At 38.6% G+C, this 16,541-nt stretch overlaps 1 protein-coding gene across 2 annotated transcripts in view; it reads right to left on the reverse strand.

Moving 5' to 3' along the window:
• The window catches only part of WNK3 (WNK lysine deficient protein kinase 3), a 221,358-nt gene that overhangs the window by 953 nt on the left and 203,864 nt on the right, over positions 1–16,541 (reverse strand). For both annotated transcript variants that reach the window (XM_036930857.2, XM_036930856.2), the window contains exon 21: positions 9,897–10,099. In XM_036930857.2, coding sequence (XP_036786752.2) covers positions 9,897–10,099 — 203 coding nt within the window. The remainder of the gene's footprint in view (positions 1–9,896; positions 10,100–16,541) is intronic.

Raw genomic sequence — 16,541 nt, forward strand, 5'->3', positions numbered from 1 at the left:
TTACTCCAAGACCCTGCTAAATCTCTGTTCACAGTTTAGTGTCTCCTTTCCTCATGATAGCACTACTCTTCTATTTTTATTTCCTTCTGCCAGTCTCAGGCATTCTCTCATTCAGCACCACAGACAATAGCCAATCTTACTACATAATTCTTTGGACACAGAAGAGCATGATTTACTGTGGCACAGGGGAAAGAGCCTGGCATATAGTAGGTGCTCAATAAATGTCACCTCATTACCCTCTTCTACTCAATATCTTAAAGTCTGACATTCCTGTTATATTTTTGGAAATTTAAACTTAAGACATTTATGTTTTTTGGCAGTATTGAGAAAATATATTCCTGCCTAACTTTTCTTTTCATCTCATATTGTAATTATGCATTATGTACACAGATTACTGAAAACTTATGCATATGGGAATGATAAGTCTAATGGAAGTTAATAATTCTCCCTTAAAGAAGAGCTTGGTATCAGTCTCAAATGCTTCATTCTTCTAAATTGATGGTCAAGCTCAAACCCTTTCAACTAAACTTTCAATTAAAATTTTAAACTGAAGTTAAGATAAAGGTTTTTAGCTTGACTCTAGACTGAAGGACACTCCCTTTTGAGGTGAAAAACCAATTTACTTAAGAGTTTAGCCATCCTTTCTTCATATCAGTGTTTCTGTTCTGTTTAAATAATATTAAATTTAATATTTCTGAATCAAAACAGCACATATAGTATTATCACATTTTTATAAGGTATTTCCATGTATCCATATACAGACATAGAAAGATACTTGAAATAATGTTCATCTAAAGTTAGTGACAATTATTTCGGGGCGGTGGATTTGAAGGTGGTATTTTAAAATTTGTATTTTTCTGCATTGATTAAATTCTATAATGAACATTATTATTTTACAAACAAAAACAGTGCTATTTTTATTTTTTAAAAACTCAATTAGAAGAGGACTTGTCATACTTAGTCTTCTCTTGGACATTTCAAAGGCATCTCAAATTCATATGACAAAACTAAACATGATATTTCTTCTACCAAAAAACAGTGCCTGCTTATGTTTCCCATCTTGGTGATTGTTACAATGGAATGACAGGCAGTTATACCAGCCTAAAACCTAGCCTTGAGACCTCCCCTCTGTCATACACCATTCCAGATCTAAATCCAGTCCATTTTTTCTCTTAAACACTTTCAGGAATCTATTCACTTCTCTTCATCCCAACTTCTCTTTATCTGGAATACTATGCCTAACTCTTAATTGGTTTACCAATGTCTACCTTAACCCCCAATAATCCTTTCTTCTTGCCTCAAGTCTCAGTGATCTTTTCAAAAAGCATATTTGATCATGTCAATAACTCTATGGCTTCAATGGCCATCCACCTTTCTCAAAAGAAAGATGAAGTTACCTATATTACCACTTTTAAGACCCTACCTACCTCCTTAGATTCGCTGTGCACCAACTCCTCTCTGCTCTTTTCAGTCAGCCAGACTGTCCTACTTTCAGTCCCTTCATGCTCTTTCATCATACAGGGCTTTTGTGTATGCTGTTCTTTCTTCCTGGAATCATATTCCTTCCCCTTTTACCTAGTTAACACCTATTCATCCTTCAGATCTCTGCTCAATCATCACTTTCTCAAGGGATCTTTCCTTGATTTCCCTTTCCTAGGTCAAATTTCCCTTACTGTATGGTGTCCTATATCTTTCATTTGTGGTTCTTATTACAGCTGCAATTTTATATTTATTTATAGAAGTCTGCTCATGTCCAACTGTCTCACCAGAGTATAAGTTCCATGAGAACAGGGAACATGCTTGTTTTTTGTTCATCAAACCCAGTGCCTAGCATAGGGCTTGGTACACAGTAAAGGGTCTGGCACATAATTGTGACATAATTTTCAAGTAAGGGTACAGACCAGTAACTACAAGAACATTAGATAGTGAGATAGCTCTGAACACAGAGATATAATTAACTGAACCTAAAAATAAAAAATAGTTATCACATACAGGGTACTACTATACGCCAGGCACTTTATAAGTATTACTTCATTTAATCCTCACAGCAATCCTGCAAGGCAGACAGCTATTATCCCTGTTTTAAAGACATGAAAACTGAGGCACAAATGACTTGTCTAAAGTCACGCAACAGTAAATGACTGAGCTGACACTGGAATAAGTCTGTTTAAATACCTTCACCACTTTTATTACTGCATTTTCTACTCACTCTTCCTCCAAACATTCCTCATTATACTGCAATAAAGCACCCCCTACTAGTCAAAAAAAGCCTCCATTCACACTGTACTCAGAGGACCTGTCATTGGCAGTACAAATGCATTTATGTCTTGCAATTTGTCTCTAAAGGATTCCCAATTTTACAATAATTTGGTGCCAGGAGAAAATAAATACAGAGTGCTGAAGCAACTACACTGCTTACTAGTTTGACAAATCTAGGCTTCTGAAAATTTTTAATGTTAACATCAAATGTATTTTCAGGCTTTCTTTACCAAGCTATATGTAATGACTATATATATATATATACATACACACACACACATACATGTACACAAACACACACACACACACAGACATATCTCTTTCAATTATGAAAGTTCAGATTATAAGCCCTGATTCACATTTTAATAGATTCACTCATTTCAAAAAAAAAAAACTTAACTTAAAAAATTCAAACACAGAAAAGTACAAAGTAAAATAAGGCTCAAATTCCAACACCCAGCATATTGTTATGGCTTTTCCTATTTCTGTGCATATATAAATATATCTAATGTGGACAGTTTTACATAAATACTATATATACTCTTCTATAAGCTTGCCTTCTTCCCACTACAGAATGCACTGTGGATATCTTCCTGTATTTCAATTACATGTACCCCTAAGGCCATATGCAACTAACTAGGACTCCATAAACTGAAGACTCCTTTTATATATTCTAGCTTAAAGAGCTTTAAAACCATTTTTCATACCTAACAGTAAGATAACTTATTGGCTGTAAGAATAATGATTTACGAGAGTTTTTCCTCAAAACCCAAACTCTTCTTGCACCATAGTTTTGAATTAACCCTCATTTCAAACGCTTTCTTTTTTTCAGGTATAATAATCTAAAACAATAGCAATCTGCAACCTGCCACCTCTCTTCGCAAGTCAAGTTTTTGTTTTTTTTCAGTATAACTCTATTAGTTCTTTATTTTTATATCATTTTATTTTTTTATTTTGGTATCAATAATCTGCAATTACAGAAAGAACATTATGTTTACTAGGTTCCCCCTTTCACCAACTTCCCCCCACATACCGCTTCACAGTCACTATCCATCTGGGAAGTAAGATGCTGTAAAATCACTACTTGTCTTCTCTGTGTTGCACAGCCCTCCCCATGCCCCCCACACACTATACATGCGAATCATAATGCCCTCTTTCTTTTTCCCTGCCCTTATCCCTCCCTTCCCAACCACCATCCTCAGTCCCTTTCCCTTTGGTAACTATTAGTCCATTCTTGGGTACTGTGATTCTGCTGCTGTTTTGTTCCTTCAGTTTTCCTTTGTTCTTATACTCCACATATAAGTGAAATCATTTGGTACTTGTCTTTCTCCGCCTGGCTTATTTGACTGAGCATAATACCCTCTAGCTCCATCCATGTTGTTGCAAATGGTAGGATCTGTTTTTTTCTTATGGCTGCGTAATATTCCATTGTGTATATGTACCACCTCTTCTTTATCCATTCATTGGACATTTAAGTTGCTTCCATATTTTGGCTATTGTAAATAGTGCAGCGATAAACATAGGGGTGCATCTGTCTTTTTCAAACTGGAGTGCTGCATTCTTAGGGTAAATTCCTAGAAGTGGAATTCCTGGGTCAAATGGTATTTCTATTTTGAGCATTCTGAGGAACCTCCATACTGCTTTCCACAATGGTTGAACTAATTTACATTCCCACCAGCAATGTAGGAGGGTTCCCCTTTGTCCACACCTTCACCAACATTTGTTGTTGTTTCTCTTTTCGATGATGGTGATCCTTACTGGTGTGAGGTGATATCTCATTGTGGTTTTAATTTGCATTTCTCTGATGATTAGCGATGTGGAGCATCTTTTCATGTGCCTGTTGGCCATCTGGATTGCCTCTTTAGAGAATTGTCATTCCGCTCCTCTACCCATTTTTTAATTGGATTATTTGCTTTTTGTTTGTTGAGGTGTGTGAGCTCTTTATATATTTTGGATGTCAATCCTTTATCAGATCTGTCATTTATGAATACATTCTCCCATACTGTAGGATACCTTTTTGTTCTACTGATGGTGTCCTTTGCTGTAAAGTAGCTTTTTAGCTTGATATAGTCCTACTTGTTCATTTACACTGTTGTTTCCCATGCCTGGGGAGATATGTTCATGAAGAAGTCACTCATGTTTATGCCTAAGAGATTTCTGCCTATGTTTTTTCTAAGAGTTTTATGGTTTCATGACTTACATTCAGGTCTTTGATCCATTTGGAGTTTACTTTTGTGTATGGGGTTAGACAGTGATCCAGTTTCATTCTCGTACATGTAACTGTCCAGTTTTGCCAGCACCATCTGTTGAAGAGACTGCCCTTTCCCCTTGTATATCCATGGCTCCTTTATCGTATATTAGTTGGCCATATATGTTTAGGTTAATGTCTAGCGTCTCTACTCTGTTCCCCTAGTCTGTGACTCTGTTCTTGTGCCAGTACGAAATTGTCTTGATTACTGTGGCTTTGTAGTAGAGCTTGAAGTTGGGGAGCAAGATCCCCCCCACTGTATTCTTCCTTCTCAGGATTGCTTTGGCTATTAGGGGTCTTTGGTGTTTCCATATGAATTTTTGAACTATTTGTTCCAGTTCCTTGAAGAATGCTGTTGGAAATTTGATAGGGATTGCATCGAATCTGAATATTGCTTTGGGCAGGATGGCCATTTTGACAATAATTCTTCCCAGCGAGGAGCATGGGATGAGTTTCCATTTGTTAGTGACCTCTTTAATTTCTCTTCAGAGTGTCTTGTAGTTTTCAGGGTATAGGTCTTTCATTTCCTTGGTTAAGTTTATTCCTAGGTATTTTATTCTTTTTGATGCTATTGTGAATAGAATTCTTTTCCTGATTTCTCTTTCTATTAGTTCATTGTTAGTGTATAGGAAAGCTACAGATTTCTGTGTGTTAATTTTGTATCCTGCAATTTTGCTGAATTCCGAAACTAGTTCTAGTAGTTTTGCAGTGGAGTCTTTAGGGGTTTTTTTGTACAATATCATGTCATCTGCAAATAGTGACAGTTTGACTTCTTCTTTACCAATCTGGATTCCTTGTATTTCTTTATTTTGTCTGATTGCCATGGCTAGGACCTCCAGTACTACGTTGAATAACAGTGGGGAGAGTGGGCGTCCCTGTTTTGTTCCCGATCTCAGAGGAAAAGCTTTCAGCCACTCACTGTTCAGTATGATGTTAGCTGTGGGTTTATCATATATGGCCTTTATTATGTTGAGGTACTTCCCCTCTATAACCATTTTGTTGAGAGTTTTGATCATGAATGGATTTGAATTTTGTCGAATGCTTTTTCAGCACCTATGGGGATGATCACATGGTTTTTGTCTTTTTTTTTGTTGATGTGGTGGATGATGTTGATGGATTTTCGAATGTTGTACCATCCTTGCATCCCTGGGATGAATCCCACTTGGACATGGTGTATGATCCTTTTGATGTATTTTTGAATTCGGTTTGCTAGTATTTTGTTGAGTATTTTTGCATCTACGTTCATCAGGGATATTGGTCTGTAGTTTTCTTTTTTGCTGGAGTCTTTGCCTGGTTTTGGTATTAGGGTGATGTTGGGTTCATAGAATGAGTTGGGGAGTATTTCCTCCTCTTCTGTTTTTTGGAAAACCTCAAGGAGAATGGGTGTTATGTCTTCTCTGTATGTCTGATAAAATTCTGAGGTAAATCCATCTGGCCTGGGGGTTTTGTTCTTGGGTAGTTTTTTGATTACTGATTCAATTTCGTTGCTGATAATTGGTCTGTGTAGATTTCCTGTTTCTTTCTGGGTCAGTCTTGGAAGGTTGTATTTTTCTAGGAAGTTGTCCATATTGTCTAGGTTTTCCAGCTTGTTAGCATGTAGGTTTTCATAGTATTCTCTAATAATTCTTTGTATTTCTGTGGGGTCCGTTGTGATTTTTCCTTTCTCGTTTCTGATTCTGTTGATGTGTGTTGACTCTCTTTTTCTCTTAATAAGTCTGGCTAGAGGCTTATCTATTTTGTTTATTCTCTTGAAGAACGAGCTCTTGGTTTCATTGATTTTTTTCTATTGTTTTATTCTTCTCAATTTTATTTATTTCTTCTCTGATCTTTACTATGTCCCTCCATCTGCTGACCTTAGGCCACATTTGTTCTTCTTTTTCCAATTTCTATAATTGTGACATTAGACTATTCATTAGGGATTGTTCTTCCTACTTTAAATATACCTGGATTGCTATATACATTCCTCTTAAGACTGCTTTTGCTGCATCACACAGAAGTTGGGGCTTTATGTTCTTGTTGTCATTTGTTTCCATATATTGCTGGATCTCCATTTTAATTTGGTCGTTGTTCCATTGATGATTTAGGAGCATGTTGTTAAGCTCCCATGTGTTTGTGAGCCTTTTTGCTTTCTTTGTACAATGTATTTTTAGTTTTATACCTTTGTGGTCTGAAAAGTTGGTTGGTAGGATTTCAATCTTTTGGAATTTACTGAGGCTCTTTTTGTGGCCTAATATGTGGTCTATTCTGGAGAATATTCCATGTGCACTTGAGAAGAAAATGTATCCTGTTGGTTTTGGATGTAGAGTTCTGTAGATGTCTATTAGGTCCATCTGTTCTAGCTTGTTGTTCAGTGCCTCTGTGTCCTTACTTATTTTCTGTCTGGTGGATCTGTCCTTTGGAGTGAGTGGTGTGTTAAAGTCTCCCAAAATGAATGCATTGCATTCTATTTCCTCCTTTAATTCTGTTAGTATTTGTTTCACATATATTGGTGCTCCTGTATTGGGTGCATATATGTTTATAATGGTTATATCCCCCTGTTGGACTGAGCCCTTTATCATTATGTAATGTCCTTCTTTGTCTCTTATTACTTTATTTATTTTTAAGTCTATTTGGTCTGATACTGGTAATGCAACACCTGCTTTTTTCTCTCTGTTGTTTGCTTGTAATATTTTTCTCCATTCCTTGACTTTTAATCTGTGCATGTCTTTGGGTTTGAGGTGAGTCTCTTGTAAGCAGCATATAGATGGGTCTTGCTTTTTTATCCACTCTGTTACTCTGTGTCTTTTGATTGGTGCATTCAGTCCATTTACATTTAGGGTGATTATTGAAAGATATGTACTTATTGCCATTGGAGGCTTTAGATTTGTGGTTACCAAAGGTTCAAGGTTAGCTTGTTAACTACTTTACTGTCTGACTTAACTCGCTTATTGAGGTGTTATTAACACAGTCTGATGATTATTTCTTTCCCTTCTTTTTCCTCCTCCTCCATTCTTCATATGTTGGGTGTTTTGTTCTGTGCTCTTTTTAGGAGTGCTCCCATCTAGAGCAGTCCCTCTAAGATACCCTGTAGAGGAGGTTTGTGGGAGGCAAATTCCCTCAACTTTTGCTTGTCTGGGAATTGTTTAATCCCTCCTTCATATTTAAATGATAATCGTGCTGGATACAGTATCCTTGGTTCAAGGCCCTTCTATTTCATTGCATTAAATATATCATGGCATTCTCTACTGGCTGGTAAGGTTTCTCTTGAGAAGTCTGATGATAGCCTGATGGGTTTTCCTTTGTAGGTGACTTTTTTTCTCTCTCTGGATGCCTTTAATATTCTGTCCTTGTCCTTGATTTTGCCATTTTAATTATTATATATCTTGCTGTTGTCCTCTTTGGGTCCTGTCCCTCGAGAGTTCTGTGTACCTCTGTAGTCTGAGGAACTATTTCCTCCCCCAGTTTGGGGAAGTTCCCAGAAATTATTTCTTCAAAGACACCTTCTGTCCCTTTTTCTATCTCTTCTTCCTCTGGTACCCTTATAATGCGGATATTGTTCCTTTTGGATTGGTCACACAGTTCTCTTAATATTGTTTCATTCCTGGAGATCCTTTTATCTCTCTCTGCATCAGCTTCTATGCATTCCTGTTCTCTGGTTTCTATTCCATCAATGGCGTCTTGCATCTTATCTATTCTGCTGATAAATCCTTCCAGAGTTTGTTTCACTTCTGTAATGTCCCTCCAGACGTCTGTAATCTCCCTCCAGACTTCATCCCTTAGCTCTTGCATATTTCTCTGCAGCTCTGTCAGCATGTTTATGATTTTTATTTTGAAGTCTTTTTAAGGGAGACTGGTTAGGTCTGCCTCTGTAGATCCTTTCTCAGGTGTTGTTTGGACTATCTTGTACTGGACTAAAGTTTTTTGCCTTTTCATGGTGATAGCGGTGGCTGTAGGCAGGTTGCAGGTGTGTCAGCTGGGAGAAGAAAGTCCTTTCCTGCTTTCTGGATGCCTTGCCTTTCTCAGCTGCCTGTGACAGTTACCCGCACTCCTGGAACAGCCACCAGGTTAGTCCCCTAAGCAGCTGTGGGCAGGTTCTCTGTCAGAGCAGCACGGAGCCCTGCGGGGAGTGGCAGGTCTTCCAGGTGCACTCCTCCGTGCTAGCAGCTCCCCTGTCGGGCAGCTGTGTGGCAGCAGCGGCCTTTGAGTCTGGCCTGGGCGGCTGTGCGTTGGGCTGGGATTCTGGTCGGCTGCAGGGAGGATGCCTGCTCCCTCTGGCTCCGCTGCAGGTGCGCATGGGCCTCTACCGGGCTCCTCTGGCTTCACGCTGCCGGTCTGTGTAAGCCGCACCCAGGCTGTTCATTTGCGCAGCTGTGGGCCCACACAAGCCTCTCCTCATCCTGTCTGGCGCTGCTGGCACATGGATCTGCTCCTGCTCCCTTCCGGCGGTGCCATCCCCAGCCCGCATTGGCACTCTCCTGCTACTTGGCCGGTGTGTCGGGATCTGCGCTAGTTGGAGGAACGACTGGAAGGCTCTTAGTGCCGTGAGGGGCTTCAGAGCTGCACTGTGTCCCAGGGGTTTAGGACGCCTAAGTTTCCCCGGGATCCAAGCTGCTGGCTATGTGTGCCAGGACAACTTTGTCCAGCCATGGGGTCCCTGTCTCTTTAAGGCTTGCAGAAAGCACTCGCTTTTCTTTTTTCTCAGGGGTGCCGGTTGCGGGGACCTGCCCACAGGTTTTGCTTTTCCATTTCTCTAATATCCAGCACCCGGTTTCTGCTGTTCCAGGTGCGGATTTCTAGAGCTGGTTGTTTAGCAGTTCTGGGCTTTCACTCCCTCCCCGTTCTGACTCCTTTCTTCCTGCCGGGTTCTGGGGTGGGGGAGCGTTCGGGTCCCGCCTGGCCGCGGCTTGTATCTTACCCTCTTCGTGTGATGTTGAGTTCTCACAAATGTAGATGTATCCTGGCTGTTGTACTGCATCCACTGGTGTCTATTTTAGGAATAGCTGTATTTATTGTATTTTCATAAATATATATGTTTTGGGGAGGAGATTTCCTCTGAGCTACTCAAACTGCCATCTTCCCGTGATCCTCTCACAAATTAAGTTTTAATGGAATAAAACCTCACCCATTTGTTTATGTATTGTCTACTGCTGCTTTTGCACTACAATGACAGAGTTGAGTAGTCACAACTACATGGCTTGAAAATACTAACTGTTCTCTTACCAGAAAAAGTTTGCTGACCTCTGGTCTAAATGATAATTTGTTGAAAGTTGTAATGAATCTAGACTAGAACAAAAGTCTTGTGTTGTCAAGTCACACTGCTTTCCCATAGTGACTAACCATAGGCCCAAATTTATCCATTTTTATGGTTTCAGTTTTCAGAAATAAGGAAGACTGTGTATAAAGCACTTACTTCATATGTTCTGTTCCAGTTGTCTGTCTCTTGTTTGTGTTGACTCTGTTTAAGTTGGTTTAAACTTGGCTTAATAAGAGAATGTCCTACTGTTTCCTTTGTCCAGTCATCCACGAGTTTGTGTAGGTCATCTGTGAACATCCCTTTTTTACTAGCTGGAGATTGCTGGCATGATGCTGCATTAGTCTCTACACACAATGGATCTATAAGGAAAAACACAGAAATCATGAGAAGATATTAAACTGATACATACTCTTCTCTGGCCAACAATACAGTTGATAGAACTACATATGGGATAAAGACAGGGTAACCATACACTCTAGTTTATATTGGATAGTCCCAGTTTAGAATTATTGTCCTGGAGTTACTACTAATGTCATCCCTTCCATTCTCAAAAGTTTCCTCTCGTTTACACGGCAAATTATATGGTCACCTTAGGTATAATAAAACGTAATAAATAGCGTCTCTAAAAAAATTAATATCAACCTTAATAATCTCATCAGTTTCTTTAGACAGAGACTTAGAAGCGTTAAAAAAGAATCACAGAAATATACAGATTCAGTGCAATCCCTATCAAAATACTGACAGTACTCTTCAACAAACTGGAACAAATAGGCCTAAAATTCATATGGAACCACAAAAGACCCTGAATAGCCAAGGCAATCCTGAGAAGGAAGAATAAAGTAGGGGGAATTACACTCCCCAACTTCAAGCTCTACTACAAAGCCACAGTAATCAAGACAATTTGGTACTGCCACAAGAACAGACCCATAGACCAATGGAACAGAATACAGAGCCCAGATATTAACCCAAGCATATATGGTCAATTAATATATGATAAAAGAGCCATGGATATACAATGGGGAAATGACAGCCCTTTCACCAACTGGTGTTGGCAAAACTGGACAGCTACATGCAAGAGAATGAAACTGGATTACTGTCTAACTCCATACACAAAGGTAAACTCAAAATGGATCAAAGACCTGAATGTAAGTTGTGAAACCATAAAGCTGTTAGAAGAAAACATAGGAAAAACTCTCTTGAATATAAATATGAGCAACTTTTTCATGTACATATCTTCCCGGGCAAGGGAAACAAAAGCAAAAATGATCAAGTGGGACTATATCAAACTAAAAAGTTTCTGTACAGCAAAGGACACCATCAGTAGAACAAAAAGGCATCCCTACAGTATGGGAGAATATATTCATAAATGACATATCTGACAAGGGGTTGACATCCAAAGTATATTAAGAGGTCACGTGCCTCAACAACCAAGAAGCAAATAACCCGATTAAAAAATGGGCAGAGGACCTGAACAGACACTTCTCCAAAGAAATTCAGATGGCCAACAGGCACATGAAAAGATGTTCCACATTGCTAGTCATTAGAGAAATGCAGATTAAAACCACGATGAGATATCACGTCACACCAGTGAGGATGGCCAGCATCGAAAAGTCTAAGAACAACAAATGCTGGTGAGGATGTGGAGAAAGGGGAACCCTCCTACACTGCTGGTGGGAATGTAAATTAATTCAACCATTGTGGAAAGCAGTATGGAGGTTCCTCAAAATACTAAAAATAGAAATACCATTTGACCCAGGAATTCCACTGCTAGGAATTTACCCAAAGAAAACAAGTTCTCCGATTCAAAAAGACATATGCACCCCTGTTTATTGCAGCACTATTTACAATAGCCAAGACATGGAAGCAACCTAAGTGTCCATCAGTAGATGAATGGATAAAGAAGTTGTGGTAAATATACACAATAGAATATTATTCAGCCATATGAAGAAAACAAATCCTACCATTTGCAACAACATGGATGGAGCTAGAGGGTATTATGCTCAGTGAAATAAGCCAGGTGAAGAAAGACAAATATGACACGATTTCACTCGTCTGTGGAGCATAAGAAGAAAGCAAAAAGTAAAGGAAGAAAACAGCAGCAGACTCACAGAACCCAAGAATGGACTAACAGTTACCAAAGGGAAAGGGACTTGGGAGGGTGCATGGGAAGGGAGGGATAAGGGGATTAAGCCACATTATGATTAGCACACATAATATATTGGGGGGCATGGGAAAGGAAGTATATAGCACAGAGAAGACAAGTAATGACTCTATAGCATCTTACTATGCTGATGGACAGTGACTATAATGGGGTATGTAGTGGGGGACTTGATAATGGAGGGAATCTAGTAACCACAGTGTTGCTCATGTGATTGTATATCAATGATACTTTAATAAAAAAATAGAATCACATTATATTAAAAGTGGGAAGAACCTTAGAAGTCTAATCCAAACCACTTGTTTTATAATTGGGAAATGAGGCCCAGAAAAAGTCATTTGACATTCCTGAGTTCTTGCGATTGTTACCAGCAGAGGCAGGCCTGGAACTCTGAATGCTAGGCAAGGAGTCTTTCTTTTCAGTATACCATACTGACTTTTAACAAGCTTCAGTAAAGGAGACTCTCATTTAATACTTTTAATATTTCTGCTTAATGATAAAATGAATGTGTATCTAAAAGGAGAAACAAGGATGTAGATAGTTTGTGAGCCTCATGAATTCAAACAGGTGAAAAAAATCAATTACAGATATCTGCATCAGTGGAAAGTTTCCTAATCTGAATATCACACTAAGTCTTTCAATTATTTAGTACTGTTTTACATACTTACTACTAAATCATTTGCACAGAAAAGATAAAGTTCCACTTCCTCGGATTTACAAGCCAAAACTTGTAGAGTGGGTCTAAAATGAATTTTAGGAAATACAGTTATGAAATTTAAGCACAATAACATTTCCAGAGATTACAAGAATGTTGAAACTTGTTATGCCACTTTTTAAAATTGTTAAAAAATATGGAAAATGCAAAAGGTCATGCAAGAAGCCTCCATATTAACACTTTGAAAGTACTTCTCTTTATTTTCTTTGAAACATAATAGGACTATGGTATGGGTACAGCAAGTATCACTCTATTTTTTGGATAGGAAGACTGGGATCTAGAAGCTAAACAGCTGGAGTTACATGCTGGGGTAGAACCCAGGTATCCTGATGGTTAGGGCAGTGTGCTTTCCATTTTACTTTAAATTGTGCCAACCCATGCAATAAACTGGGAAATATATAAGGAAATTGCTTACTAAGGAGGAACATGATAATCTCAATGATTGCTTATACATAGTCTGTGATTCTCCATGAGTTCCCTTTACTACTGAAAGCTTAGATTGAAGATTAAATGTTAAATGGAAATATATTAGTAAAAATTGCTCCAAGACCATCTCAAATAACCATCTTTTATAAAGCAGTCTCAGATCACTATTGCCCTTAATGATCTTCCATTGCCTCCTTCTCAACTCATAGTAGACACAATTTCTGGCTTTGGGAGGCAATGCAGTGTAACAGTGAAGAGCCAAGGCTTTGGAGTTAGACAGATTTGGATTCTTGCTCATATGAACTGAGATCCTAGAGAAGTTTTGCTTAACCTCACTAACTTTAGTCTCCTTGCCCATAAGAGAAAGACACTAATTTCCACGTAAGTTAAGAGTACTTTTGAAGGTTGAGATTATGTAATGGGATTATGATTTAGGGTTTACAAGACCACTTATAGATTCAGTGATTGAACAGAAGGTCTCACAGGACTCAGAATATAGTTGTATTCATGGCTAAGTTTATTACAGCAAAAGTAGGCATGATAGGATCACCAAGGGAAAAAGAAATCTAGAGAAATGCATGCAGACTTCCTTATGCTCTCATCCTACCATATGAAGGGACACACTTGAGCATGTTCCTTTCAGCAACAAAAAAATTCAGCAACATATATGCAAGTTTTTGGCCAGGCAAGTCCATTAGAGACTCAGTGCCCAAGGTTTTTATCAGGGATTGGTCATGTAGTCACTTTCTTTGTTCTGCCTAGCATGTACCAAAATTCTCGCTCCTTAAGAAGGAAAGTAAGTGTTCAACATAAATCATATTATTTGTACCAACAATCTAGGTAAAGTGAACTACAGTAATCATTTAGGGAAGAGAGGGAAACCAAGTTCCAACACAACAGCCAAGGGCCAATCTTGGAAAAGCTGCTTTCTAAAGACAGCAGTCTTATGCCTACTATGTTAAATCTTTTGTGCATAGTTTAGCACAGTGCTCATGTAATAAGTTAACTACACAGCTACATTGTAGATACCGTTACATTGCAATACTCATGCATGAGTTCACATTTCTCACAAAACAGGTATAACTGTGAGCAGGAAAGGATAAAGGTAGATCTTTGTATATGTTAAGGTAGTGCTTCTTAAAATGTACTTTGTGAAAAGTGGGTTCTCTGGTAAAACTTTAGGGAAATGTATATTATTTCCTTTCTTGGAAATTCTCAATTCATAGTAGCACATTAAAGGATCTAAGATGTTCTACAGTGAAGAAACAAGTTTTTATATGATTGAATCCAACATTTCCCATTTGACTATGCAATAGCTATTAACTCCTTGCTAACAGTTTATGAAATACTGTGCCTAAAGCCAAGAAATATGTCCATAAATTTTCACCAAATGGCAAAAATATGAAATGTCAACAAGCTCTGAAAGAGAGCTGTCAAAACCAGAAATATGAAATCACCTGTTCCCGTGATAGGCAATAAAGTAACGGAATAATTAGGTTTGTGTGGAGCACCCTCAGTTTGCAAGCTTGGTCTCAATGAATTCTTTAAAGAAAGATAAAATAAAGATAACTTAGTTCCCATTTAAGGAGACAATATTTTTGCATTAAGTCTGGGTAAGAACTAATGTAAACATTTTAATAAATTAATTTAATGTAAGTGCAATAGACAGATATTCTGCTTCCTACCTGCTAAAAAATAATTTCTGGCTTCCAGCATGACAAAGTGAAGAGGTTATCGAATTCTCCCCCTTGAAAGAATTAATAAAACTAGACAAAAATCTCAAAAACAACCATTTCAGGAATCTGAAATTCATTCAAAGGCATATGACAAAAAAATCAGAAGCATTTATTCATGAAAACTAGTTAACTTCAGATGAGAACTGTGCCATCTGTGGTGTTTTGGCCCAGGGCTGTTCCCACCACCCACCAACCCTTGCTCTTTTTGCCCAGCAATCCGTCTAAGGCAAGGCAATTAAGCTTTGCTGCTGCTACTGCTGCCATACAGAACTCACTTGATTTGGAGTTTTAGAAGCAGTAACTCCATTAACCTGATGTTAAAAGGGAGAGCTGGGAAGTGACAGCCAAAGGAGGCTTGGTTAATTCTCCAGATATCTCAGGTTGCCTAGAAAATTGTCACATGCACATCACAGACTTGAGGGCCCAAACCATACATGTATCACTGGCTGACAGAGCCTGAATATGCAAAGAGGAGGCACAACAGATCTCAGAGGAAAATAGGGATCTAGACTATTTTCCTATTCAGACTAGAAAATGGTCTGAACTTTATTTGACCTTCCTGGCTCACACACAGATCCATCAGCAAGGAGTGGAAGCCCTTCTGGCCTGAGGTGTTTGAGTGTAACCTCTGACCAATCTCTGGCTGAACAATAAGCAATGTACATATACAGGCTATTTCCAGTAAGTAAGGCTTAAAAGTAAAAACTAGGGGAAAACACTGAGCAGACATATCAGTGCCTACATGGTATAAGGCAGATAGGCTTCACATACTTAGTCCATCCATACAAGCTGGATGGAATGCATATTTGGGAATTCTGAATAGTAAAGCGTAGCAGGTAACTAAGGAATAAGACCAAAATTCAAAGTACCATTAAAACAGCAGTGAGTTTACCAATTTTTCTATCTTGTATACCCTGGCTAACCTGGAAGTGCATACCAAGGAATTCAAAGAGAGATGTACACAGGAAATCCTCTACTTCTGGCATGAGAAATGGAAAATGGAACCTCCAGTGTTCTGATATAGAAATTTCCCATTTTCTTCTTTTCTCCAGATTCTTTCCCCTAGACCCAAGAAATCCTGTGGTGGCAGAGTCCACAGCCATAACGGAAGCTAATAGAATCCTAACTGGAAGAGAGGACCCCTTCTCTCTGACCAGTGCAGCTATGGTCCCATGAGAGTGAGGAAAATCACTGTTGCTTTACTGCTTTCTCTAATCTCCCAAAACTTGGCCTTGGACATGTGTACAATGCTAGATGTGTACAACAGAGGAGAGTAACTACAATACCAGATTTATGGCTGAGAAACTAAAAAAGGAGTCACTGGGAATCAGAAAGTACTAGAGATACTACAGGGCGGGAGGAACTGAAGAAAGTTATTTTTGAACTCTTGGGCTCACCACTGAGCTGCCCATACATGAATCTGATCCTATTCAGCATAATAAAGACATGAGAACTGAATAGATAGACAGTCAACTGCCCAAGGCTGAGACTTACCACTAGGAGACCCACATGTGGGACATATCCAGACAGTACCACAGAGGCAATGCAAGTGAACTCACATTGGAAAAGACCACAGAAGATACTCATAAGGTGAAAAGAACTGGGTCAATTACTTCCTATAATAAAAATAACATTCTAGCTAGGATTTTAAATAACACCAGAGTAATAGAATATTCAAAATGTCCAGGATAGAATCCAATATGACTTGGCATACAAAGAATAAGGAGAATTTCAACTCATATGGGAAGAAACAATCAATACATACT

Source organism: Manis pentadactyla, chromosome X, assembly GCF_030020395.1.
Source record: "Manis pentadactyla isolate mManPen7 chromosome X, mManPen7.hap1, whole genome shotgun sequence".
Taxonomy (NCBI): Eukaryota; Metazoa; Chordata; class Mammalia; order Pholidota; family Manidae; genus Manis; species Manis pentadactyla.